This window comes from Mus musculus, chromosome 11, assembly GCF_000001635.26.
Source record: "Mus musculus strain C57BL/6J chromosome 11, GRCm38.p6 C57BL/6J".
In the NCBI taxonomy this organism is placed as follows: domain Eukaryota; kingdom Metazoa; phylum Chordata; class Mammalia; order Rodentia; family Muridae; genus Mus; species Mus musculus.
In genome coordinates this window covers 8989689-9016042 of record NC_000077.6, presented here as the reverse complement: position 1 = coordinate 9016042, position 26354 = coordinate 8989689, and the positions used below count along the sequence as shown (strand labels likewise).

At 43.4% G+C, this 26354-nt stretch overlaps 1 protein-coding gene across 5 annotated transcripts; it reads left to right on the top strand.

Annotated features, from left to right (window-relative positions):
* Positions 1-4806: 4806 nt before the first annotated feature.
* On the top strand, positions 4807-22906 carry Hus1 (HUS1 checkpoint clamp component). Of its 5 annotated transcripts, NR_130178.1 has the most exons (9): positions 4852-4984; positions 5419-5546; positions 5626-5802; positions 8439-8549; positions 9980-10054; positions 15867-15966; positions 17287-17406; positions 19111-19259; positions 19697-22906. NR_130178.1 is itself a non-coding variant. In NM_001303532.1 (8 exons), the coding sequence occupies exons 1-8, from the start codon at positions 4933-4935 to the stop codon at positions 19191-19193; spliced, it is 843 nt and encodes a 280-aa protein (NP_001290461.1). In that variant the 5' UTR covers positions 4852-4932; the 3' UTR covers positions 19194-22906. The 5 variants fall into 5 exon arrangements, 4 of the variants coding, with proteins under 4 accessions (XP_006514594.1, NP_001290461.1, NP_032342.1 ...); NM_001303532.1 differs by having other exon boundaries at positions 8442-8549; positions 19111-22906; NM_008316.5 differs by having other exon boundaries at positions 19111-22906.
* The last annotated feature ends 3448 nt before the right edge of the window (positions 22907-26354 follow it).

Here is a 26354-nt window from a genome sequence, read left to right as displayed (position 1 = left end):
GTAGTTCACCTTGAGCGTCAGAGGTGAAGAGGGTGTCATTAGGAAGTCATCCTCACCACAGTTTCTCCACTTCTTAGTTATTCATCCCCTACATCGGGCACAATGTCCACCATCACCACTGTTCCACCCCTGAGCTGCAGACTTTGGGTAGTGAAAGTAGAGAAGCCATCATGGCATGTAGACTAGGGCATACATGCTATCTGTGGCATGCACATACACATGCAACACACAAAACAAACACGTGGAGAAACGCCTCCTGTGTTCTCATTTATCAAATGGCTCCTGTTTTAAAGAGAAACATTCTTCACTTTTGACTTACATTTTTAAATATTCACACGTGAAGTGATGCATCTTGGATCTGGTTTTAAATTCTGTGGGGGAGGAAAATATGAGGGAAGATGGAAAATGAAGATAGGTTTGAAATGGTCACTGATGTGAATACAGAACAGTTTCCTACTCCACACGAAATGTCACTCTTTTGTCTACATTCATACGTGCCAATATGTTAATTTGGCGTAGGAAGAACAAAGCATGCATGGTTTTAAAACCTCAAAAGTATGTTGTAGACTATACTGAGTGTAAATTTCATAATATCTATTATTTTGGGGTAGATCTATTAGAAAGACTAGCTTTGGTAATACAAATGATAGATAGGTCTCCATCTTGTTTTAGATCTCTTTGCAATATTTACGGAAACCTGAGAAAAATATTAGATGGAAAAGTCCTGTGACCAAAGTTTAAAACAATACTTAGAACCACGTGCTGTTGGCACACTGATCCATCAGTGGAGAGAACAAGTCCAAGCCTAGACTTATATCTGAATGGGGACCGTGTATGCAGCAAGGTGCAAATACTACAGACTTCTAAGTTATTATAAGCAAAAGACATTTATTTCTGCTTGTGGTTCTGGTACAGTTTCAGAAGGATGCAATTTTCAGTGGCTTTCAAGACACTGAGAAATACACGGGAAGAACGAAGAGCTTACATGACCTCTCCAGACTTTGCTTTTATGTCAGTACACCCTGGTGATAACCCATAATCCATTAACGGTTAATCAAGAGCAGAGCTATAATCACCACTTAGTTCTCCCACCCACTAACATTTATAACAGGAATTACATGAGGGAGGGAGCAAACCATATACACATAACATCTGAGCAAGACAAAGCAAATGGCTTGGAACAATTATCTAGCCATTAAGAGAATGAAATTGCTTTTTTGTTTATTACTTTACAATGTGATAAATCCCAAATAGAACATAGTAAAATATTTACAAGTGGGCAATGAAACCATAAAAACCTTAATAAACCCAGAGTTGATTCCTGTATGATATTGGATAGAGGAAGCCACGAAAGCACAAAAATTGTACATAAATAATGGCACTGCAAATAAAACCTTAAGATGGAAACATATCTACCACTTGTATTACAAAGGCTAGTCTTTCTAACACATTCTCAAGGTAGCAACACTAATAACCCTTCACAGAAGTTCTAAGCAGTTGATTAGTCTGCAGAATGTTCAACCTATGTGCACCCTTTCAGCCAAAACTGGTTCACACGGTCCACACCCACCAAATATTGGTCTGTCTGTCTCCTGGGTTGCATGCGATTCTCCCTCTTGGGTCTTCATCCCTCTGCACTTTACCTACGTGTTCTAACACATTGCACAAATGCAATTTTAAAAACCTAGGGAATGTATTGATGTATTTTTATCTGACATTCGCAAGATGAAGAGTCAGTTGAACAACTGCTTAAGCAAAAACGCACCACTTAGGTGTGGTCCTCAAAAAGACATTTGCTCATGGCACCTCTACAGTATGAGTTTCTGCTTCAGTTTTCTCGGGTAAAAAATAAAACAAATATTGACTTCCAGATTTGTTGTAGAACCTCTAAGTGATGCCAGGTTCTTTCCCTCTGGGGCATTTTTTTCCGACACTAACTGTTAACAAGCCTGTAAATAAATTAGTCTCTTCTCCCCCCTGAGACTAGTGAAGATGATCAGGCATGTGACAGGCACTGTCATCCCAGCTTTGGGTGACAGTAAAGGCATGCAACTAACCCAGGTGGTATATCTCTGCAGCTCTAAGGGTCTTCCCTGACCTCCAACTGTATATACTGCATGACATTCTATGTGTAATGTATTTCCTTTCCTAAGCCAAGATCAGGTAAGATGTTTTCCTCCCTGATAAGTAAACATAACACCAACATTGCTCTGCAGATTCTCTCGTGACTGAATTGCTCACCCTGGAGGTTTGGCCTTTATAAAATCAAAAATCCATTTACTAGCAAGATGGAAAATAACAAGCAGATATTGCAGTGGAAAATTCTCTGGTACATATTATTTCTGGAACTCTCTTGGGCAATTTTTTTTGACAAAATCATTTGGAAAGAAAATATGGAAATGTCAATATATTTAATTATCAATTCTGAAATCATTGGCTTCACTTTCTAAACCTACTTAGCTTAATTGCCAGAATGTATAATATTAGCATTTTCATCTATGAAAAGGTTATTAAAGCTTTTGTTTGGTTTTGGTTTTTCGAGACAGGGTTTCTCTGAATAGCCCTGGCTGTCCTGGAACTCACTTTGTAGACCAGGCTCAGAAATACGCCTGCCTCTGCCTCCTGAGATCAAAGGTGTGCACCACCACGCCCAGCAAAGCTTTCTTATATACTTGTTGAGTAAAATTCTTTATTACTTGAGACTCATCAATAAGGAACAATATCATCATCATCAACATCTCTTCTTAGGAATATTTTTAAAATGTGTTGCCATTTTATTACATAATATTAAGGTGTTTAAAATAAAGATCAGATATAATGGCCCTGCTTACAAAGTTTATTTAAATACAGTCTTTAGGAACTGGGACGATGGGCCAGTGGGTAAAGCACTTGCCTTGAATCACAGGAAACTGTAGGAAGCCGCCCTCACATTCGCCGTTGCAAGATGGCGCTGACAGCTGTGTTCTAAGTAGTAAACATAATCTGCACACGTGCAGGGGCAGTTTTCCCGCCATGTGTTCTGCCTTTCTCGTGATGACAACTGGGCCGATGGGCTGCAGCCAATCAGGGAGTAATACGTCCTAGGCGGAGGATAATTCTCCTTAAAAGGGACGGGGTTTTGCCATTCTTTCTCTTGCTTTCTTGTTCTTGTTCTTGCTTTCTTGCTCTCTCTTGCTCTTGCACTCTTGCTCTCTTGCTCTCTTGCTTCTTGCTCCTGAAGATGTAAGCAATAAAGCTCTTGCGCTCTTGCGCTCTGGCTCCTAAAGATGTAAGCAATAGAGCTCTTGCTCTCTTGCTCTCTGTCTCCTGAAGATGTAAGCAATAAAGCTTTGCCGCAGAAGATTCCGGTTTGTTGTGTTCTTCCTGGCCGGTCGCGAGAACGCGTGTAAGAGGAAACCAAGTTGGAATCCTCATTTAGAACACACACACAAATGAACTTAGCAAATATTTGTAATTCTATTGTTCCTACCGTGAAATGGGAGACAGAGATAGATGAATTCCCCAGAAGCTATGTTCCAGCTAGCCTGGGCTATTCATCAGCTGACAGCAAAGAGAGAGCCTACCTCAGACTTGGTGGAAGTTAAGTACTGAAACCAGAAACTCCCCTTTGACCTTCCCATGAGTTCCGAGGCGTGGGTGGCTTTGTGTCCATGCATGCACACACAGGCAACACAGCCTCTAACCACACAATACATGTAACAGTTACTTTACTTCATGTCACATTTGATATTTCAAAATTAATGATATTTGGCTTGCCAGCCACTTGTCCGTTAGAGTGTAGGCTAGAGTATAGTTTTGTGTTATATATATTTTTCTATTTTTCACTTTACCAGTAATCTGCACTATCAGCTGTTTTATTAATATATTCATTCTGTGTATCAAAGTTAAAGACAAGTTTTTAAAACTTCTTTATTTACTGTTTTTGTGTGAAAGTGAACATGCTCATTCCATGGTGCACATACAGAAGTCAGAGAGCAACTTTCAGAAATATACCTGGTATTCCAGGGCCCAAACTCAGGCCTTTGTGATAAATACTTTCACCTACGGAACCGACTTGTGGATTGCAAAGATATGCTTTTACATATTTGGCAAAGGATTTTAAGAATATTTTGTTGTTTGGATATGTGGTGCATCGGGAGAGTGCTTACTTAGAAAGTGGGAAGGCTAGAGGGGGTGTTAATCCCAATACCATTTTAAATTTTTACAGGTATAATCCTTGAAAAACCAAAATGTTCTATTCTGGGTTTAAAATCCTTTTTAAAAAAAATTCTAAGACTACTACATTAAGAGGGCTTTTGCTTGTTTATGGTACTGGGATTAATGCGAAGATTACAATCCTTTTCAGTTAGTTTTCTCCCTCTCCTTCCCTCCCTTCCTCCCTCCCTCTCCTTCCCCTCCCTCCCTCCCTCCCTCTCTCCCTCCTCTACTCATCTTCCTCCCACCCACTTCTTTGTCCCCCTTCTTTCATTTTAAAATGTGTTTGTTGGCATAATGCCACTAAGATGCCCAGGCCGGTCTCCAACCTGAGGTCCTCTTGCCTAAGCACCCCCATTACCTGGGGCTAATAAGAATGTACAGGTTCCTTTCAGTTTCTATTGAGACAACGGTGCAGAATTATTACTTCACTACATATGGTTTTAGAGGTAAACTACTAAGTAAAGTGTTCAAAGTTTTAAAAACATTTTAAACAGTTTTTCAAAATCAGTCATCTAAACTTCTCGGAGCCGTTTCCCCGCAGCCGCCGGGACGTGAGAGTCCGGGTGGAGGAACCGGGCGGGGGAACCTTTGTCCTGGGCAGGCGGTGGGCGGACCTCTCCGGCCGCACCATCCCCACGGAACCTCTGTGCCCGCGCCCAGGTTTCCCCGCCGGGACGCTCAGGGAGGGACTTTTGTCCGCCTTGGACCAACGCCGCCGTCGGCCTGGTATCCGCCATGAAGTTTCGCGCCAAGATCGTGGACCTGGCTTGTCTGAATCATTTCACACGTGAGCTGGCAGGGCTGCGGGGAGCGAGCGGAGAGTGCGGCCCTTGTGAGAGGACGGGCGGGGTGAGGGCGGCCCTGAGAAGAGCCACGGCTACCAGGGACCTTCCTTTTGCAGCCCTCCCGCACGCACCCCTCCTTCCGCCCGGGGTCTGCCTAACCTTGTAGCAGTTGTGAGCTGCAGTACCCGGTGGCTCCTACGTTTCTGTGGAATGTGGAACCGCCTGGCCCCCGGTTGTCAGTTGTCTTCTGAGACTGTTTCTTTATTCTGTTTCCGTTTTGAATTCTGGTGCTGTGGGCTCGCAGGGTTGTTGGGAGACTGGCAGGATGTCAGCAGCATTAAAATACAAGAGTGATCTGTGAGCTAGAAAGAAGTTCTGCAAGAAGACCAGTAGGCTCCTCAGTGAGCTTAGTTACTGTTTACCCCCCTCGCTGTAGGAGTCAGTAACATGATAGCCAAGCTTGCCAAAACCTGCACCCTCCGCATCAGCCCGGAGAAGCTGAACTTCATCCTGTGCGACAAGCTGGCCAGTGGAGGCGTGAGCATGTGGTGTGAGCTGGAGCAGGTGAGCAGGAGAACCCAGAGGTTCTGGGCTCCAGCCAGGAGTGCTGGAAAGGCCACAAATGCCTGTTTCTGTTCTGCAGGAGAACTTTTTTAGTGAATTTCAAATGGAAGGAGTCTCTGAAGAAAACAACGAGATTTATTTAGAATTAACGTCGGAAAACTTATCTCGAGCCTTGAAAACTGCCCAGAACTCCAGAGCCTTGAAAATCAAGCTGACTAACAAACACTTTCCCTGTCTTACCGTGTCTGTAGAGCTGGTAAGTGGGAAGAAAAGAATTTCTGAATGTTTTTTACAAGTGACTTGGTCTAGGCAGTATATAGGTAGCTACAAGCCCGAGCTTTCAAACAATATTCTTAAAAGTGAATTAGTTTCATTTAAAATATAAGACCTGAGCCAGAATGGTGGTACATGTCTTTAAAGCCAGCACTCAGGAGGCAGAGATAGGAAGGTGAGTTCCAGGACTCTGTCTCAAAATAAAGTAAAGCAAAATAAAACAAAATAGATCTGGTTCATAACTTATGCATGAGAAATGTACATTGTTCTAGTCATTTGTAAACAGTCATGATGGCACCATGTTCTATGGGACACTGCTTTTCCCAAACAACCAAGCTGCTAGCTAGCATCTCTTCTAGGGTGTTGTCACCTTGTTTAGATGTTTCCGTTTTCACCTTAAAATTGCCCCTCCTATCCTGTCTTCTGTGATTTTCTTAAACAGTCCTCATACTTCAGCAGCACATTTGTACCAGATGAGTTTAGTGCACAGCCTCTCCTCAAAACACACAAAGCCACGTGTACAAGATGGACTTTTTTTTTTTTGAACTTACCCTTTCAGTTTACTTGGTTGACGTTACCATGTTGGGCAATTTTTGAATGAATTTTCTAAAATCATAGGGTTTACTTTTTTTTTTTCTAGTAGACATAAGACCAAGATATATTTTATAAATTACTAAATTGGAGTTCTCAATCACAAATAGATGTAGCTCTGCTCACTTGGGGGTGACATAAGATTGAATACACTATTTACTACCCATGGAAAGAAGTAGGCATCTGCAGCCCAACCAAAGCTATTTTATTTATATAGCAGGTGCTCAAGGGTTGGCTTACTCTATCAGAGAACTGATTTCCTAGCAGTGCTTGTTGATGCTCTGAGGATGAACCTAGGCTTGGCGACTATGGAAGTTTATTGAATTCACTTTTCTTCTTATCCAAACAAGTCCTGGGCAGCTATTTCTAAGAGATTTTTATACTTCACTGTTTTGAGTTGGGATTTTTAAGAATTTTAATTGAAAAAATTTTCTTCTGCAGATACACATCTATTGTTTTGTAAAAACTGGCTTAATTTTTCTTTAGAAGAATGAGTGCTTTCTTGTTCTTAGTTGAAGTAATTTGACTGGGTCACTGGTTCTGGTTTCTCTTCTGTAAGAATGAATTTGAGACTGAGGTCTGGTGAATGAAAAGTTTCTGTTTTCCTAAGACATCATGATTGGCTCATCCATGGGTTTATGATTCAACACTGTGCTAACTGCCAAGACTTAGGACGAATGGTGACGAATGGTGGACCTAGAACAGGCAACAGAGAACAGAAAATTGTCTTGTCTTCATTGATCCGTAAGATGGACTTTTTAATTCCTAACATGTTCATAGTCCTTTTATGGTTCAAACTATTGCGGAGCAAAATCATCACTTATTACCTTCTGAGCGCCTCTCTGGGCATGTCTTTTTGCTCATCTCCCAGTCTGGTGGCATTGGTTGGGCTTTCCATGAAGAGTGCTCTACCCCAACCACCTTGGGCCCTCCTTATCTTTACAGCTTTCCTTTCTTACATGTGCTCTGCACATCTGTGGGCCAGTATTGCATTTGTTTTCAAGTTGGCTACAGACATTAAATTTCATGCCCTCATAATTTGTATGTGTTCTTATAGCATTCCGTGTAACTGTAAGTTTGGATTTATTTAGTTCTTTTGTTTATTTGTCTTTTGAGATATGGGTTCTTTGTGTAGCCTTGGCTGTCTTGGAAATAGCTCTGTAGACGAGGCTGACTTCAAACTCAGAGATCCACCTGCCTCTGCCTCCCAGGTGCTGGGATTATAGGTGTGTGCCACTGCTTGGTGGATTTATTTAGTTTTAAGGAGCAAGATGGTAATATACAATACTTTACTAAGTAAGAATGCAAAATATTTTGGTTTCTTTTTATTTTGTTCTTTTGAGAAAGATTCTCACGATGTAGCTCTGACTGTCTTAGAATTCACTGTCTAGACCAGGCTGGCCTTGAACTTACAGAGATCCACCTGCTTCTGCCTCCTGAGTGCTGGGATTCAAGGTGTGTGCCACTATGTCCAGCATTACTTTGGTTTCTGAGTTTTAGAAACACTTCTAGTAATAAACATGGCTTATCCTTTTAGTGTTGCAGAAGCTGCAGCATACTTAGGTGTGGCACATGTCGGCCAGGCACGTTGGCCTCTTTCTGTCTCCTGGGTTTACAAATGCTGATATTGTCCCTCTGTCTGAAACCCTGTCACCTCATCTTCAGCTTCTTGATAGTTAACCTCTCTAGTGTTAATGTCCTGAGGCAGCACCCCAGAGGTTCTCCCTTATTCCTCCCCACCGTCACCGCTTGGTCATTCAGCCTTCTTGCTGATGTGTTTTCCTCAGGCTCTGATGATTGTCTGGTGAGCTGAGCTTGCTTGCTTGCTTATTGCTCCATCTTGTCTCAGTCACCACGATGTTGAGAGACTCGCAGGGCCCTGAGCAGAACAGGTACACTACACCAACAGTAATGGTTGAATAGATTTTGAGTGGGTGGATTAAGAACATTCCATTTGGAACTGAAAATGTCTGGCATCAGTTCTTACCTTTTGGTTTTGTTTTCGCATAAACTAATGTTTTTTCTTAGCAGGTGTCTTCATCGAGCAGCAGCAGAATCGTGGTGCATGATATCCCCATAAAGGTTCTTCCGAGAAGACTGTGGAAGGACTTACAAGAACCCTCCATCCCAGACTGTGACGTAAGTGCTGGGATCCAATGCTCTGATGGTCATTGTTGTCTTACTGTGTGTATTATTTGAAGTTGCATAGTTTCTGAAAAGAAATGTGAGTCATTATGTGAGTATGTCCCTTACCTTATATATGTAAATTCTGTCAAAGAACTGATACCCATTTAGAAATGCCACACTTTCCACAGGAGGGCAAATGCATTCCTGAGCCTGTATACAAAAGAAAGCAGAGCCTATCCAGCAATTGTCAACTAGCCAGGCTGTGTGGTGCCTGTGGTCGTGTTGAAGCTCTTAGCAGGAGGCACAAAAAAGAGTCAAAGGCTGCTCCCAAATTTCACTTCTCTGCTCACAAATATTTTCCTGTTGTGAAACTGGTTTGAAAGAGACTGCAAAGATGACCGTGTCCACTCTAGGGAATACATCAGTCTGCCACATATGGTGACAGAAAGTGGATCTCTTGAATGACAGACAGCTTGTTACAAGGAAGACTTCAGTTTAACACCCTTACCTAGAGAGGATGAGAACTGCTGTTTTAAAGTGGTTTATTGTACTCCATGGGGTAACTGGGCTGGAATGCATTGGTGAACATTAGGTGGTTTTATTACAGACTTAATTGTAAACATTTTTTAATGAATGATTGAGTGAAATAGTGTTTGTAAAGGTTAATAAATTTCTTGACCAAAAAAAGAAAGGAAAGACAAGACAACAGAGCCTAAGCTGTACTTTGGAAGGCAATCTGTATGTATCATGACTCTTGCCCTTAGGCACAAATGTTTCATAGGCCTTGATGAAAGAGCCAGAAAGGCATTTTGCTGACTTGAAGCTTAGGTTAGCCGTGGGAATTCTGGGAATCTCGGGACCATTGCAAACAAAGAGGATGCCAAATGGTCCTTTGTCTTGCATATATGAAAGGAAATTAAACAGGTACTGGATGAAATTTGTAGTTGACTGTCACACTAGAAGGTGTCTATATAGGTTTGGAAAAAGACAGCATTACTTAGAGCTCTGTTGTGACATAGTTCAAATGAGTTGTGATAATGTCTGCCTGTACTCTTTCACAGAGTACACAGAATACCCCTGAGTCTTATAAAACATTTCCCAGAGGAAGGCTTCTTGCTCAGCACTTGAGGTATATTCCCCTTGGACCTGTATATAGGTATCTCAGCTGAAGTACTGTGTTCCTTCTTGAACCATAACAATGCCCTTGGGAGCATGGTCACCATGGTAACCAGAGCCAGGTAGTCAGGCATCTTTACTTGCTTGAATAAGTTAGTGACATTTTTAAAGTTTTAAAGAAACTGTATTTGGAACTTTTTTTTAAAAAAAAAATATGATCCTGAGTTTTTAAATACGAGTATAATTCATAGCTGTTGATTGAATACCTATCATTATAGACTATATTACGATTTCTAACGGTTGTGATTTCTCCTACTTGTTTTTAGGTCAGTATTTGCTTACCAGCCTTGAAGATGATGAAGAGTGTTGTGGAAAAAATGAGAAACATCAGCAATCAGCTTGTAAGTTATTACTCCTTCAGAAAAGAGCTGTGAGTGCGCCCTAGCCGTGTGCTTGGCAGACCCTGGGAGGCAGCTACACTATAGATGCAGGGGCAAGCGCTCCATCAGCTAGTGGGTTTCTCCTCATGGAGGCCCCACCGCGGAGGACAGAACTTGGCCTCTAGGGACCTATTCTAATGCCTTTCAGCTCTTACTCACTGGGGAAAGCTTTCAAACTTGCCTTTAATCCCTCATGTTTATAGTATATCAGGAGCGTAGTCAACAGTTCTTGTATTTTGTTTCTTATAATTTAAACAGAACATTGCAGGTTTTATTATTATTATTAATAATTCATTTATTTACTTACATCACATCTTAATTGTGTTACGTTGCATTACATTACAGCTTCACCTCCCTCTTCTCCTGCCAGTCCCTCCCTGTTACCTCCCGTCCCCTTCATCTCCTGCCTCCTCTCTTTCCTCTCAGAAAAGGGGAGGTACTCCTTAGATATCAAGAAGCCTTGGCATATCAAGTTGCTGTAGGATTAGATGCATCTTTTCCTATTGAAGCTAGACAAGGCAGCCCAGTTAGAGGAAAGAGATTGATCCACAGGCAGGCAGCAGCGTCGCAGATAGCCCCTGTACTCACAGGAAGACCCAGTTGCACAACTATTACATATGTGCAGGGGGCCCAGGTTCGTCCTGTGTGTGCTCTCTAGCTGGCTGTTTAGTCTCTGTAGGCCCCCATGGGCCTAGGTTAGTTGATTCTGTGGGGTTTCTGGGGCATCCTTGACCCATCTGGCTCCTTCAATGATTTCTAACGGTTGTGATTTCTCCTACTTGTATTTAGGTCAGTATTGGTAGGATTCCCCAAGCTCAACTTAATGTTTGGCTATGGGTCTCTGCATCTATTTCCATCAGTTGCTGGGTGAGGCCTCTCTGATGACTGCTATGCTAGGTTCTTGTCTGCTAGTATAGCAGAATATCATTAATAATGTCAGGGGTGGCCTCCCTCTCATGACATGGGTTTCAAGCTGGACCAGTCATTGGTGGGCCCTTCCCTCAAATTCTGCTTCATCTTTTTCTCCTGCACATCTTATTGGCAGTCCAAATTGTGGGTCTATGATTTTGTGACTGGGTTGGTGTTCCAATCCCTCCATCGGAAGTCTTGCTGGCTACAGGAGATAGCCAGTTCAGGCTCCATAGCCCCATTGCTAGGAGTCTTAGCAATCATCCTCCTAGATTCTTGAGAGTTTCCATTTTCCTAGCTTGTCCTAGAGACGCCACCTCCCACCCCCAATCCAGTTGTCTTTTCTAGTACTCTCTTCCTCTGTCCTTCCCCCATCTCTTCCTTCCTGTTCCCATCCCTCCCCGCTCCCCCATCCTGTTCCCTCCCTCTATCCACTCCTAATGTTTAATTTCTTTCCATTTCTCAATGAGATTCAAGCATTCCCCACTCCAACCCCTTTGGGCCCTCGTTCTTACTTAGCTTCTTTGAGTCTGTAGCACTTAGCTCTTGTCGGAATCTTTACACCACAAAAGGCTTTTGAAACCTAGGAAGTGTTATCTTTCTCTTGAGTTCTCACTTCAGAGCAGTGCTGCCACTAAGCTTGTCCAAGCAAACGCTGTCCTTTCCTTAGTCTTTGTAGCTGCTATCTGAAGGGAAAATCAGTTTTTCTGGAAGTAGCACGCACTGTGCTGCCAGTGGTGTTCACTGCCACTGCCATGGTATTGCTCTGGTTGCTAGACTGGCTTCCTCTAAGGTACCCTGGAACTTCTAGGAGCTTCAAGAGGCCCAGAGGGAAAAGTCAGACAACTAACTGAGGTATTGATTGGCTTGTTCTTTCTGTCTTAGAAAGGAGTCAGCAAAGTGGCGAGTGAGAAGGAGCCTTGGATGCGAGCGGTGGTAGTTGTTTCATTTCTGTGCTCGAAAAATGCTAACAGGCAGTTACTGAGCTAGAATGGCCAACTGCTCAATGAGCTCTTTGTGGGTGCCTGGGGAGCCAGATTCTGAAGAACTAAATAGATGCCTCTGGGAGAGGCGGCATGTCTTAATAGTTAGTAGAATAGTTTGCAAAGGTAGGGAATCATCTTGGTCCATCTCCACAAGTGCATGGACACCCATCATCAGTAGAGGATCATGGCTGAGTCCTGTACGAAGATCCTGCATAAATGATAGCTGAGGCCAGACTCAGAGGGGGCTGACGTGGCTGCTGCCATACCAGAACAGAGCAGCAATGCTCACAGTTGTTACTTGGGGAGAGGACTCAGCACTCCAACACTCCCCCTTTCCCGACAGGACCCTCTCTTCAATTCCTGTTCTCTCTGCCCTGGTACTGTTGCCACAGCTCACAGGAGTCTCCTTTCTTCTTAAGTTCCAACCATGCCCATTCTGGTTCTTTTATCTGAAAGGAGATTTGCCAACCTGTTCAAGGCACACTTCATTTCTGATTTGGTTGTTGGTAAGGGCCCCATGGAGTCTGCTGTCAGCATTCTGCCAACCAGGAACATAAATGTGTTACCTAATCTAGAGAGGGAAGGTAGGTGCCTGTGTCAACAGGACCATGCTGTGTGCATTGCTGGCAGAGGGTCCTGGGGAAGTGAGAGGACTGGAAGGTACCCTGCCAGCACAGCTCTTCAAGGTGCAGCATTAGCATGCCTTGAAACTGGTCAACACCTGCTGTCTCCTGTCCTTCTCCCTCCACTTCACCTTCTGATGTGGCTGCATAACCACAACCAGGGGATCCAGAGAAGGGAGGAGAGAACACTGAGGGGTGCTGCAGACCTTAGGGGGCCAGTGAATAGGTTTCAGGGAGCAGCTCATTTAATGGGAGGAACAAAGGCATTTTAAACCTTTGAGCCAGAGTAGAGGCTGTGAGATGGGTGTACAGCATTGACTGGGGCCAGGTGGTCATCTGCATAGGGAGGAGTTCCAGGACCTTGCTGGACAAGGAGAGAGCGAGTTTAACCTGGTGACTTCTCTGGTGTGGGCAAAGGTCGGGGTGCAGGACCACGTCTGAGGCTGGTGAGGGAGTGGTCTTACTTCTACCACTCTCAAGATGAGATTTCCAGGGTTGGACACCACTTGCCCCTGCTCCTGCTCCTGCTCCTGACCGGCCCCTCCCTGTACCATGGTTTACTGGCCCCACAGTGTCTCACTCTTGTTCCTTAAAGTTTCTGAACTCTAAATCTTCCTCATTCTAGAAACAAAACAAGTTAGGTTCTTTGAAGTGAGATAAGTTGTGATTTTGGAGCTTTTGACATACGCTGAGTTCCCTAAGCTCACAGCCTTCTCCATGAGGAATTTCCTTGGAAGAAGCAGCTTTCATGTTGACGCTTCTTTCAATAACCCAAGTGGTTTAAGTTGTAGGTGTCTGGACTATTCTGCACATCGATGTACCCAGTTTCCTAAACAACAAGACAAGAGCTTACATTTCCCAACAACTGGCTTAATCACTGCAAAGTGCCATTAGTTGACCACTGACTAATTGTACTGGTGCCTACTGTAAGTTACCTCTAAATTCATCAGAGTGATAAAATGCTCCTGACAGCTGGACTGCTGCTATAAAAACCAGAAGATCCTGGGCAGATGTCATACAGACCCTAAAAGAACACAAATGTCAGCCCAGGCTATTATACCCAGCAAAACTCTCAATTACCATTGATGGAAAAACCAAGGTATTCCATGACAAAACCAAAATACACAGTATCTTTCCACAAATCTAGCCCTTCAAAGGCTAATAAAGGGAAAACTCCAACACATAGAGGGAAACTGCACCCTAGAAAAAGCAAGAACGTAATCTTTCAACAAAACTAAAAGAAGATAGCCACATGAACAGAATCCTAACTCTAACAACAAAAATAACAGGAAGCAACAATGACTTTTCCTTAATATCTCTTAATATCAAATGGACTCAATTCCCCAATAAAAAGACATAGACTAACAGACTGGTTATGTAAACAGGACCCATCATTTTGCTGCATACAGGAAACTCAGCTCAGCCACAAACACAGACACTACCTCAGAGTAAAAGGCTGGAAAATAATTTTCCAAGCGAATGGTTCCAAGAAGTAGGGTGGAGTAGCCTTTCTAATACTGAATAAAATTGACTTCCAACCTAAAGTTATCAAAAAAGATAAGGAGGGGCACTTCATACTCATTAAAGGTAAAATCTACCAAGAACAACTCTCAATTCTGAACATCTATGCTCCAAATGCAAGGGCACCCACATTCATAATAGAAACTTTACCTAAGCTCAAAGCATATGTTGCACCACACATAATAATAGTGGGAGACTTTAACACCCCACTCTCATCATCATTTTTATAGTTTCTGGCAAGGAGTCTGGTATAATTCTGATAAGTCTGCCTTTACATGTTACTTGATCTTTTTCCCTTACTGCTTTTAGTATTCTTTCTTTGTTTTGTACATTTGGTGTTTTGATTACTATGTGACGGGAGGAATTTCTTTTCTGGTCCAAACTATTTGGAATTCTGTACACTTCTTGTTTGTTCATGGCATCTTTTTCTTTAGGTTAGAAAAGTTTTCTTCTATAATTTTGTTGAAGATATTTACTGGCCCTTTCAGTTGGAAATCTCCACTCTTTTCTATACCTATTATCTTTAGGTTTAGTCTTCTCATTGTGTCCTAGATTTTCTGGATATTTTGAGTTAGGATCTGTACTGGCTAGTTTGTGTCAACTTGACACAGCTGGAGTTATCACAGAGAAAGGAGCTTCAGTTGAGGAAATGCTTCCATGAGATCTAACTGTAAGGCATTCTCTCAATTAGTGATCAAGAGGGAAAGGCCCCTTGTGGGTGGGACCATCTCTGGGCTAGTAGTCTTAGGTTCTATAAGAGAGCAGGCTGAGCAAGCCAGAGGAGGCAAGCCAGTAAAGAACATCCCTCCATGGCCTCTGCATCAGCTCCTGCTTCCTGACCTGCTTGAGTTCCAGTCCTGACTTCCTTTGGTGATGAACAGCAGTATGGAAGTGTAAGCTGAATAAACCCTTTCCTCCCCAACTTGCTTCTTGGTCATGATGTTTGTGCAGGAATAGAAACCCTGACTAAGACAGGATCTTTTTGCATTTTGTATTTTCTTTGATTGTTGTGTGAATGTTTTCTATGGTATCTTCTGCACCTGAGATTCTCTCTTCTATCTCTTGTATTCTGTTGGTGATGTTTGCATCTTTGTCTCCTGACTTCTTTCCCAGATTTTCTATTTCTAGAGTTGTCTCCCTTTGTGATTTCTTTATTGTTTTTACTTCCATTTTTAGACCCTGGATGGTTTTGTTCAATTCCTTCACCTGTTTATCTGTGTTCTCCTGTAATTCTTTAAGGGATTTTTGTGTTTCCTCTTTAAGGGCTTCTATCTGTTTGTCTGTGTTCTCCTGTATTTCTTTAAGGGAGTTTTTTATGTCCTTCTTAAAATCCTCTATCAGAATCATGAGATATAATTTTAAATCCAAATCTTGCTTTTCTGGTGTTTTGGGATATCCAGGACTTGCTGTCGTGGAAGTACTGAGTTCTAAATGATGCCAGGTAGTCTTGGTTTCTGTTGGTAAGATTCTTGCATTTGCCTTTTGCCATCTGGTAATCTCTGGTGTTAGATGTTCTTGCTGTCTTTGGCTGGAACTTGTTCCTGCTGTGGGTCGGTAAGCCTTTGTCAGCACTCCTGGGAGACCAGCTCTCTCCTGGCAAGACCAGTGCACAGAGGACTATGGAACAGCCCCACCTCCTGGGTGCAGATAGAGGCAAGAAGGATCCTGTCCCAGCTGCTCTGCCACTTCTGCTGTTTTTCCCCTTTTTAATATTGACTTTTATTCAATTTGCAGGTGATTGAAGCAAACCTAAAGGGAGAATTAAACCTAAAGATAGAAACTGAGTTAGTGTGTGTGACTACTCATTTTAAGGATCTTGAAAACCCTCTATTACGTGAGTTTTCTTATGGTTTATATTTTGCTTCTAATAAATTTGTTTCTTATATATTAAGTTCTCAATGAACACATTGAAGCTTGATTTTCTTTGTTTCCCATTTGAGAAGGGGCTTAGATTAGACTCCCTGTCCCTGTGACACAGTAGTGCAGTTAGCACCCGGCAAGGGGCCAGGTTGCCAGACAGAAGGTGCAGAAGGGTGCTTCCCTCCTCTGGGATTCTGGTTAAAACAGTGATTTCTAAGAACTTAATAGCCCTTCATCTGTCACTGTGCCCTGAGAAGTTGAGCTTCTCATCAGGGCTGGAGTCACAAGTTGTGTCTTTTTTTCTCTGGTCAGTTCAACTATTTTTTCCTTCAAGTTTAGGTTGGCAGATACAAAATATGGTACAGATATACTTGGTGACACTTTTCATCTCATAAAGGCCAGAAAGGAATGTGGGATCAGTTCAGTAAGCCTTGAAGGGAGGGCTGGTTGTATATCTTAGTGAGCAGTAAGCTCACTGTAGAATCCTGTCCTTAAGTAGAGAAGTAGCCAGAGGACCAGAAGAAAAGTGTCTGGAATAATGGGAGCCATTTTCTGATATCCATGTGTCCAGATCAGATGACTCCATGACCTTTAGAGGATGATTGGTTATTCCAGGTTTGCTTCCACATAAGCACCAATATTACTACTAGCCCTGCAAGAAACATTTACTTTGTAGTGAGGGGCACATTGTTCCAGGAAAGTGAAGTCCATTGCATGAAGCTTCTGACAAAGGGATGTGAATGACCTTGGTTTGCTTGGTGTGGTGTGTGTTTGTTCATAATACATATTGAGTCGATGGCCTCAGCATGCTAGGGAAGTGATCAACCCCTGAGCTACCTCCCCAGCCCCGACATGAGTTATTTTGGTGTCAAATTACAGTATTGTAACTAGTTCAAATATCTGCTGAAGAGGATTGCCTTATCGGGCATTGCTAGGAGGGGAGCCTCTTGGTCCTGTGAAGGCTCAATGACCCAGGGTATGGGAAACTAGGGTGCTGAGGCAGGAGTGGGTGGGCGGGTGGGGGAGGACCCTCGTGAAGGCAGGAGGAGAGGGGAGGGGACAGGGGAATTGTGGAGGGGAAACTGGGATGGGGGATAACATTTGAAATGTAAATAAATAAAATAACCAAAAAAAAAAAATGTCTACTGAATGAGTAACATTCACAAATTGCAGTCTATCAGGCTGCTAAAAAGAACTGTAGGGTCTCTCAGTTAGTAAGTAAGCACGCTTTGCACATTTCTGAGTTCCTTGTTATAGGACTGTTGGACTTAACAAACCATTCATGTCATTGCAGCCTCTGACAGTGTCTCTCAAAACAGACACCCAGAAGACATGGCCAAGGTGCACATTGACATAAAGAAACTCCTCCAGTTTCTTGCCGGACAGCAAGTGACTCCCACCAAGGCAGTGTGCAGTGAGTTTGCTTCTCCATTATCCACCTCCTTTGTCCTACATATGCAAGTATGCCCAGTTCTGGCAATCGAGCTGCCTGAGACAGTCAGGCTTGAAAGGTCCCTTGAGCCAGAGGTATCTAGAGATGCTGAGGAAGAGTGATGCTGAGCAGTGTAGAGCCAGAAAGCCAGTAGCCATGCTAGAGTGGCAGTGGGCTGTAGCCTGCCTCTCTCAGCCCTGGGCTCTCCCTGTGTGCTGTCAGGACAGGGCAGACTGACTCCCAGCCGCTGAGTCTATCAGGTTTCCCATAATCAGAGTCCTGCACACACTTGTGCACATACACTTGTGCTGATCTGCATCTCACCTGAAGCTCGTCCCTTTCCTTGCCCATCCACGTTCACACACCGAAGTCTCCTCCTCAGTTGTTTCTTACTCATTGGTGGGTCTGGCTCTGACTGAGGTTCCACACTGCTCTGCTCCTCCTTGCCTGCTCACCCCACTGAGCTAGGCAGCTCCTCAAGAGCTTCTCGAAGCTCTGTGTCTCCTTGGTTTTGTGTTTGTTTTTGTTGTTTTAAAGAAAGGCACAGCAAATGGCCTGAATGTGACATCCTTCTCTTTATGGAAAACACCCAAGTGGACCTCTCATCCGTTAGTCGACAAGGCTGAAGAAGATGACCTGAGACTAGACCATATAATAATAAAACAGAAAGTTCTGAGTAGCTCTGTCAAGGACCAGCCTTCCTAAATGACAAAAAAGAAAGGATGTGTCCCAGTTAGGGTTACCGTTGTTGTCATGAAACACCATGACCAAAAGCAGCTTAGAGAGGAAAGGGTTTATTTGGCTTACACTTCCACGGCACTGTTCATCATCGCAGAAAGCCAGGGCAAGAACCTAGAAGCCGGAGCTGATGCAGAGGCCGCAGAGGAGTGGCTTCCTCCTTACAGCTTGCTTAGCCTGCTTTCTTACGGATACCAGGAGCCCAGTGGTGGCAGTACCCACAGTGGTCTAGGTGCTCACCCATCAATTACTAATTAATTGCCTACAGCCCTATCTTATGGAGACATTTTCTCAACTGAGGCTCCCTCCTCTCTGATGTCTAGCCTATATCAAATTTACATGAAGCTAGCCAACACAAAATGAGAAACCACAGGCCGGGCGTGGTGGCACAAGCCTAAAGCACTTTAATCCCAGCACTTGGGAAGCAGAGGCAGGCGGATTTCTGAGTTCGAGGCCAGCCTGGTCTACAGAGTGAGTTCCAGGGCAGCCAGGGCTACACAGAGAAACCCTGTCTCGAAAAAAACCAAAAAAAAAAAAAAAAGAGAGAAACCACAAGGAGACTGTATGAGAGGCTATGGGATCAGAACACAGGGAAGAGTTTCATGGTTTGTCGTATAGCTTTCGCCCTGTGCACAGGGACACAAACATTCAGACCTTGCCCATATACTTTGGTCACCTCACTGTGAATACATGCTTTTACCAGGAAGGCTAAATTGGTTAAGTCGACCTGATTTTTTCCCCTAGAGCCTGGGCAGTTTCATTCTTCACCTCTCACTCTGTTCCCAGTGGGTGGCAGTGGCATGTGCTGTGCCCCTCAGGAGCCCTCGGAGGAAACAGACACCAGACATAAGCGGTGCTTATGCAGATCAGCCTTTTCAGCTCTAACTAGGTGTCATGAGGTGGTGGGGGCGAGGATCTGTCTTTAACATTTGGGTCTTCTCCTTCTAGATATTGTGAATAACAGAACTGTTCATTTTGATTTGCTCCTGGAAGACGTCTCCCTTCAGTATTTCATCCCAGCCTTGTCCTAGCACCGTCTCAGCAGACTCAGGAGCACAGAGACCTTTGTCACTATGAGAGAAGCACTGGACGATATGGTCAGTCAGCTGCCTATCCGCACATCTGTACTTGGCTTATTTCGCTCCCTATGCTGCTTTAAGCACAAATGGAATTAATGAAGCACAGTTGAATAGTCACTCCTTCAAATTACTCAATACCAATCCCCTTATCTCTTTTAAGACATTAAGAAGAAAAGAATGTATTTTTTATAGAGTTTTTGTTGTTTTGTTTTCTTCTGGTGCCGGAGATGAGACCAGGGCGTCATGCATACTGAGCACGCACTCTGCCACTGAGCTGCTCCCCACCCCTATCTAAAATTTGAGTAGCAGTTTGTCAATGACGTTGCAAAAATTATATGTGTAGAATTCATGTTGCAGTCAGTACAACCCAGGTAGTTTCCAGTTCGTTGCCTGGTATAACACAGCTGTCTGCTTTCAGAGTTTAGCATGCTCATTTCTCCCATCCACACATCTAGGAGATCAGTGCGAAACGGACAGCCCCTCTGTCCCTGCAGCATGCCAGGCTCTCACCACACTGTTGAGTATACAGCTACTGCATGTGGAGCCTGTGTGATTTACTGAAGATTCGAGTCCACTCACTTCCTTCTCGCGGCCTGCAGAGCCAGAGAGCCTGAGGAACCTGCAGAGCTCCCAGCCTGGAGAAACTGGGTCCCTGAGAGCCTAAAGGACCCACAAACCTACCCCCAGCCCACACAGTTCCCATCTTGAACTTGTCCTTTTTGTATTTTCTGGTTTTAGGTTATAATTTAATTCCCTGTTTTGTAGCACTCAGGTCAAGCCCAGGACTGGGTTCATGCTAGGCAGGCACTGTGTGCCAAACTCTATCTCCAGTCCTTTATATCGTAATTTTGTATAATGCTTCCACAGTGTCAGATCTACCCTTCTGTAAGGAACGTTGTTTTGTGTAAAGCAGTCGAAGCTCGGCTGTCTGTCATATCTGTGACGTGCTGAGGGTGTGTCCTGCTCCTGGATTGGAGCTGCCTCACCCTAAACAGTGACTTCCCATTCTCCAAAAACACCATTACCCGGTTTTCAGCTCTAACTAGGTGTCATGAGGTGGCATCATAAACAGAGTTTTCACGTCACAAAGTCAAGGCCTAAGTTGCCTAGGATAAGATCTTAAAAGAAAAAAGAAAATTAAACAAAAAGAACATTTCATTTTTGGCTTTTTCAAATTATTAAGGAAAAGTAGCATTTCTCAATGGCTTTTAGGATTATTCATTGTAGTTTCCATTTTTACTAGAAAGGTTCTTGTGTAAGCCAAGCTGAACTCAGATGAGCTGTACATAGATTGTCCTGGAACTCCCAAGCTCCTATCCTGTTCCTAAGTGTTGTTATGACAGATATGAGCCATCACACCACTGGCTCTGCTGCTATTTAATAATAAGACATATTTAATTAAACTAATATTTTAAAATTAGGGATTCTTTAATCGTTAATACTTGTAACAAAAATAAATCAAAATCATGATGCAGATGGAATTTCAGGAGACTCCCTACACCTTGTTCCTTAGGCTTGTCTTTCTGCCGAAAGTACCAGAACCTCACTAGTCACCAATTTCACCACTGTGCCGCATACCTGATGCCAGTAACTTTACAGTGACCTAACGTTGGGGGAGAACAAGCTTCCATTGGCAGTCAAGGGATGTGGTCTCTCTGGTTCTTGCCACAACTTTCTGCGTAGTGTTCCTTTCATAGCTTATGTCTCAAGGAGCTGTAGTCAAGGGAGGGAGCTGAGAAAGCCAGGTTAGGAGAACTGGGAGCTGCTTTGTGAAACCCCATCCTGAGGTGGAGACTGAGACCAGAGACATTTTACTGTGTGTTGTCTGCAGTTTGGAGATGGACTTTCACTTACTATGACTGCCTAAAACTCTGAGGTTTGGAGAGTACTTCCATACATATGAGAGCCGGTAAGCTACCCCCTGACCTTGCCTGCCAGGGCTTAGAACCCACATTCCTGGTAACTTGTCTTGAACTGAGATTTTAAGACTGTCCTGAGAGAGTCAGGAATGCAGAAGAATTCCTAATGCAGTCACTTAAGCCAGTGTCCAAGTGGGCTTGTTATCCTGTGGCCTACCTTGGTTCAGCAGGCACCTTCCTACCCATCATCAGGTCTCCAGGCTGAGTCTGTCCTGCTGTGCATCTTGCCACAGAGAATCGTGCTCTTGGAAGTCTGAAAAGCAGTTCAACATTAGTTCTGGGGCGGGAATTCTGGTTCTTCCACCAGGAGCAGTGGCTGATGACATTCTTGGTAAACGTCACCCAATTAGTGGAGTACCCTTTGTTTTTAAGAGATGTAATTCTGTACTTTTTAATTTTAAAGATTTTGCTGGGTTATCAGAGCGTACAAGCTGGAGGATTGTTAGATGGTTGAGGGTTCTATGGCTGTCACTCCATCCACAGTTGTTCCTCACCTTTCACTCTGTGCCTTCCCTCTTGGGCACCTGGTTATCTCTCTCAGTTTCTATACTTACCTGCTCTACACAGCTTTTTAACCTCCTCCCAAGACGCCCAGGCCTCTGAAACCACCATTCCTTACTACAGCTAGGAGGGCCTGGTGCTCTTGACTCTGGTAATCAGAATCTGCAATCTGCATGTCAAATGTATACTGGTCCCAGCCTTTGCACCTCGGCTTCTGCCCATGTCCATCCTTGTATAGTAAATCTGTCTAGAAACGCTGTCTTCCTGCAGGCCCTGCAGCCACTGCAAAGCTTGACGGCCTTGCCATTTCTACAAGGGTGCTCTCCCAGCAGTCACACTTTGATTGCTGTGAGGCACATCCTGGATTGTATTTAAATGGCCTGGGTAGGCTAGCGCTGCTCTGCTCACACTGTCTCATGTGAACAGACCAGAACAGACTCCTATACAAAGTCTCATAATGTGGGGAAGCCAAATGCCAGCTCCTGTCTATTTCCACCGTGGAGTCAAATACAGGGAATTTCTCAGTGTGTGGTCTATGAGCTGCATAGAGCAGCTTTGTAATTACCCTGGCTGTCTGTTCATGGTTTTGCATTTCTCTGTGACCCAATGGGTTTCACAGCTTCACTCCAAAATTTGGAGAATTCAGGGTAGTCGTCTTGTTGCTGGAAAGTTAGTAGTTGGAATTATGTGGTGACACACTCCAGTTCTGTGCTTTTGTGTGGATTCTGATGGAGAGTCTAAAGGGAGCATGAGTTGGTCATTTTTCTTCTAAAAACAGTGTTAAACTAAGAGATGATAAATTAGAATCATTTGGACATTGATGGTAGGAGGGGTGTTAGTACCAATGTCCTGAAGGTCACTTGGCTATTTACTATCCGTGGGAAAGCTTGAAACTGCTTCCTTTGACTTAATACTTATGCTTGTAAGAGTCATTTAACACAGGTTATAATCAAAGCTTAGTACTGTTATAAATAAGAAATTTCCTAATGTGAATGAACAGGGAATTGGTAGATAATCTGTGCTGTGATGTAATATCATACCCTAATGCAATACAATAAAGTGCTGCTAATATGGTAACAAACCAGTGGGATGTTGGTGTCCATGGTGTGACATTAAAGACCAGGAAGCCTGGGTGTTTTTGACTTCAGTCTTTTTATATTTGTGTATTTTCTAACAATTTCACAACCAACATTGTAATGACAATATTTTTATAGAATGAAATAAATATTTATAATTTAACTATTACTTGGAATTCATTTATTAATGCACATATTTATCTGGCAGCTTTCATTTCCTGAACATTATACATTACGCTTAATTTTCGTAGCACATCCTTATTTACCAGAGTGGGAAGACTTTTTGTGGTGTTAGACTTTTTGTGGTGTTGAATTTGTACTAGGTTCATAGTACTGAACCTTGGATTAATAAGGCCCTCTTACGTGGATGAATTTATTCTTATCATGGGCCCAACATGAACAAATTAGCTAGCTGTCCTTCATTGTGACAAAGTATGAGAAGAAAGGTTGAGGCTGATAAGATGGCTCAGTGAGTAAGAGTACTTGCTGCCAAGCCTAATTACCTGAGTTTGAACTTGAGACACACAGTGTGGAAGTGGAGAACAACAGAAGTTATCCTCTGATCTCCACATCTATGTATGCACTGGCATACATGCATGTGCACACACACACACACACACACACACAAACAAGTGAATGTAACTTACCTCCTACGAGGCAAAAAGCAGAGCGGGAAAACCAAGACATTGATGTCCCTTTCAATGGCATGTTCCCAGTAGCGAACCTCCATTCACCAGGCCCCTTCACATTCCATGTGTGGACTGTTGGAGGACATCCAAGGTCTAACCCATATAATAACTGAAACCTGGCGTCTAACATAGTCTGTACAAAAAAACTGAGTGCCTTCTTAAGGATGCAGTTCTTGGGGAGAGCAGCTAACACAGTACAAATGTAAATGTTGCTTTTATTTCCTCAGATGATGTGATGAGTTGAGAGCTGTACCCAAGCTTTACCAATACATGACTAGGGCTGAGCCCAGAGGGAGTCTGACTATCCCTAGGCCTAGGCATGGAAGCTTCTAACCTCTGTACAATCTAATCTTTTACAAGCTTGGACATTGAAGGCTACAGCTTCCAGCATCCATCTGCTAACCTAGGCCTAGAATGTTTTAGCTTCCAAGACTTATTGCTGAATAAGCTCACTGTTTCTAGCTCTTTCTGAGCTCTGGCCGGCTAGTTCAACTCAGCTGTTCTGGCTAAAACTCCTCTCCAACCTGACTGATTGAAATTGGCTTCTCTTGGCTTCTGACTTAATTGCTCTGCTTGGAAAGAATGTCTCTGAACTCCACAAACTGAACTGCATTGCTCCACTGTGAACTGAACTTCACTGTCTCCCTCACTGCTCTTGAAGTGACCTATTTCCTGTCTCTTCTTTTGAGAATTGAGTATATTCTGTGTCTGATTCATCCTGTCAAATCTTTCTCTGATTTGTCAGTTCATCTGCCCCTCAATTTCAAACATGGCTGCCTCCTTTTTTAAACTTTACTTTGATTGTTTGGGATTAAAGGTGTATACTAAGGACATGTGTGGATTTCAGCCAGCATGATTAAAGGTGTTGGCATGTCTGCATTCCAGCCGGTTCACACAGACCTACAAGATCTTTGGATGTGATCCCTTGCCAGAGCAACCATGTTGCTGGATTAAAATTCCTCTACAAACCAGTTCTTCACAATTACTAGGTAATCAACGAGACAAATCCAGGAACAGTGGAACAAAGAGAAGCCACCTGTCTGGAGTCCAGGTCCCTGTTGGCAGCAGCACTCTCTGCACAATGCTGGATTCAACAATCTCGCACCCAAGGCTAAGATGTGGCTCTTCTCAGCATTCAATTCTGTGTAATCAATAGGCCTCTTAGGGGACCACCAGGAAGTGATTGGAGTTAAAGAAAATGCAGCAGTTAGGCCCATTTCTAAATTAGAAGGCATAAGTCAATGCTTGTAGCCTTACAAACAAAACCTAGAAAGTGACCTTGTTTTCAGAGGTCTGGTGGCCATGAGCTCCCAACAGCACAAGGCGCATAGTTGCTTTGCCGATGAGTATAGGAAAATGACTCAGTGACATCATCTACTGGCTTATAGCCCACTGGTTTAGTCAGTGTGTCCAGTACACCATGATACCACTCGATGACCATAAGGCACTCTACCCAGACAGCCTTCTATGCCGAAGCTAGGTTTGTTTGTGAGCTTAAGCTTTCAGAGACTCCATGTGTAAACACCCTAAGCACTACTACCATGCACAGTTCATGTAGCTGTTTGTCATTATCTTTCTGAAGACAACATCCTATATAGCTCATCCTGTGAGGTACCTTGCCCGAGAGGGGGAAAATGCAGGTGCCCAGACAGAAGCAAGAACAAGAATGAGTTGGATTTCTGTACTACAATCTGAACATTTCTTTGATGGTTTGCAAAGGACTCTGCCAAAGAGTGTGAAATATAAAGAGCCCTTATAGGTGGAAAGCAGAGAGCCAGCGTCTCGTCAAGGTCCCACTTCATGTTGATGCTGGGACTTCACCAGTTCCTAGAGCATGCTGTATTTCAGATCAGGAATGTGATGCTCACTGTGACTTCAGTGTTTATTCCTCCAGTGTACCCAGTGGGCCTCCCTCTGACTGAGCAAAATGTAAGTACCCAGGAGAAAGAATAGCAGCTTTACCCCAGATCTTGGGAGGAGAGAAAGGCCATGCACTGGACACCAACTCTTGTCCCTAGACTGCCTTTGCACTTTGGATCCATAATGTCTGTATATGATCTGGATTTTAAAAGGTATCACAAGTGTTTGAAATGATTCAGTTCATGATACATACATATGTGTATGTATATGTATGTATATATATGTATGTATATGTGTGTGTGTACATATGTCAGTACAACAGCATTTACCTTGCAAAGCCCTCCTGGTAAAAGAACAGAAGTGGAGGCAAGGTTGGAGATAGCCAGCCCCACTACCCAGAGATAGTGAAGTTATGGATCTCGGAGAAAGACTTAGAACTGCCACTTCAATAAACCAGCATAATTCCTAACTACAGTCTAAACATGTGTTCCTGTACTACAGGTAAGTGTAGTCCTTACCCCTCATCAAAGAAACTTCATCTTGCAGTAGACAGTACAAGTTATTAAAAGGTAGAGTTTTAGAGCCCAGTCCACATCAAAGAAGCACTTAAGGTTAAGGAACAGTGCAGAAGAAGAGACAGGAAGACTCTAAGAGCCAGAGGAGTAGGAAGTCTATTGTGAGATTGTATCTCCTAGAAATGTCAGGAGCTATGCATGACATGAACAAGTACAAAACCAATGGACATGCTAACATGGATAGAAGAGAATTCGAGAGGCCTCAACCCTAGACTAAAACTACCGGCAACCAAAGCCCAAGTCTTAGAGTGGGAGATAGTCTTCCCTAGGGAAGAGCACACCAACCCGTTATCTAACACCAAATGATCAGTCCTGAAGACATATATATATACAAATAATATTGTATAAAATGAGCAGATTATATTTATATATTTAGGAGTGAGTGAGTGTGTGTGTGTGTGTATGTGTGTGTGTGTGTGTGTGTGTGTTGGGGGTGTGAGAAATAACAAAAAGAGGTAGTCCAGCGGTGGTAGTCCTTCCTTTTAAAAACCCC

What these genes read in the sequence shown, in the direction of transcription:
- Hus1 (XM_006514531.4), top strand. Translation starts at nt 4,933, where the DNA reads ATGAAGTTTCGCGCCAAGATCGTGGACCTGGCTTGTCTGAATCATTTC. An exon ending in TTGTCTGAATCATTTCACAC is followed by an intron (nt 4,985 to 5,418) that starts GTGAGCTGGCAG and finishes CCCTCGCTGTAG; the next exon opens with GAGTCAGTAACATGATAGCC. An exon ending in CCTCCATCCCAGACTGTGAC is followed by an intron (nt 8,550 to 9,979) that starts GTAAGTGCTGGG and finishes ACTTGTTTTTAG; the next exon opens with GTCAGTATTTGCTTACCAGC.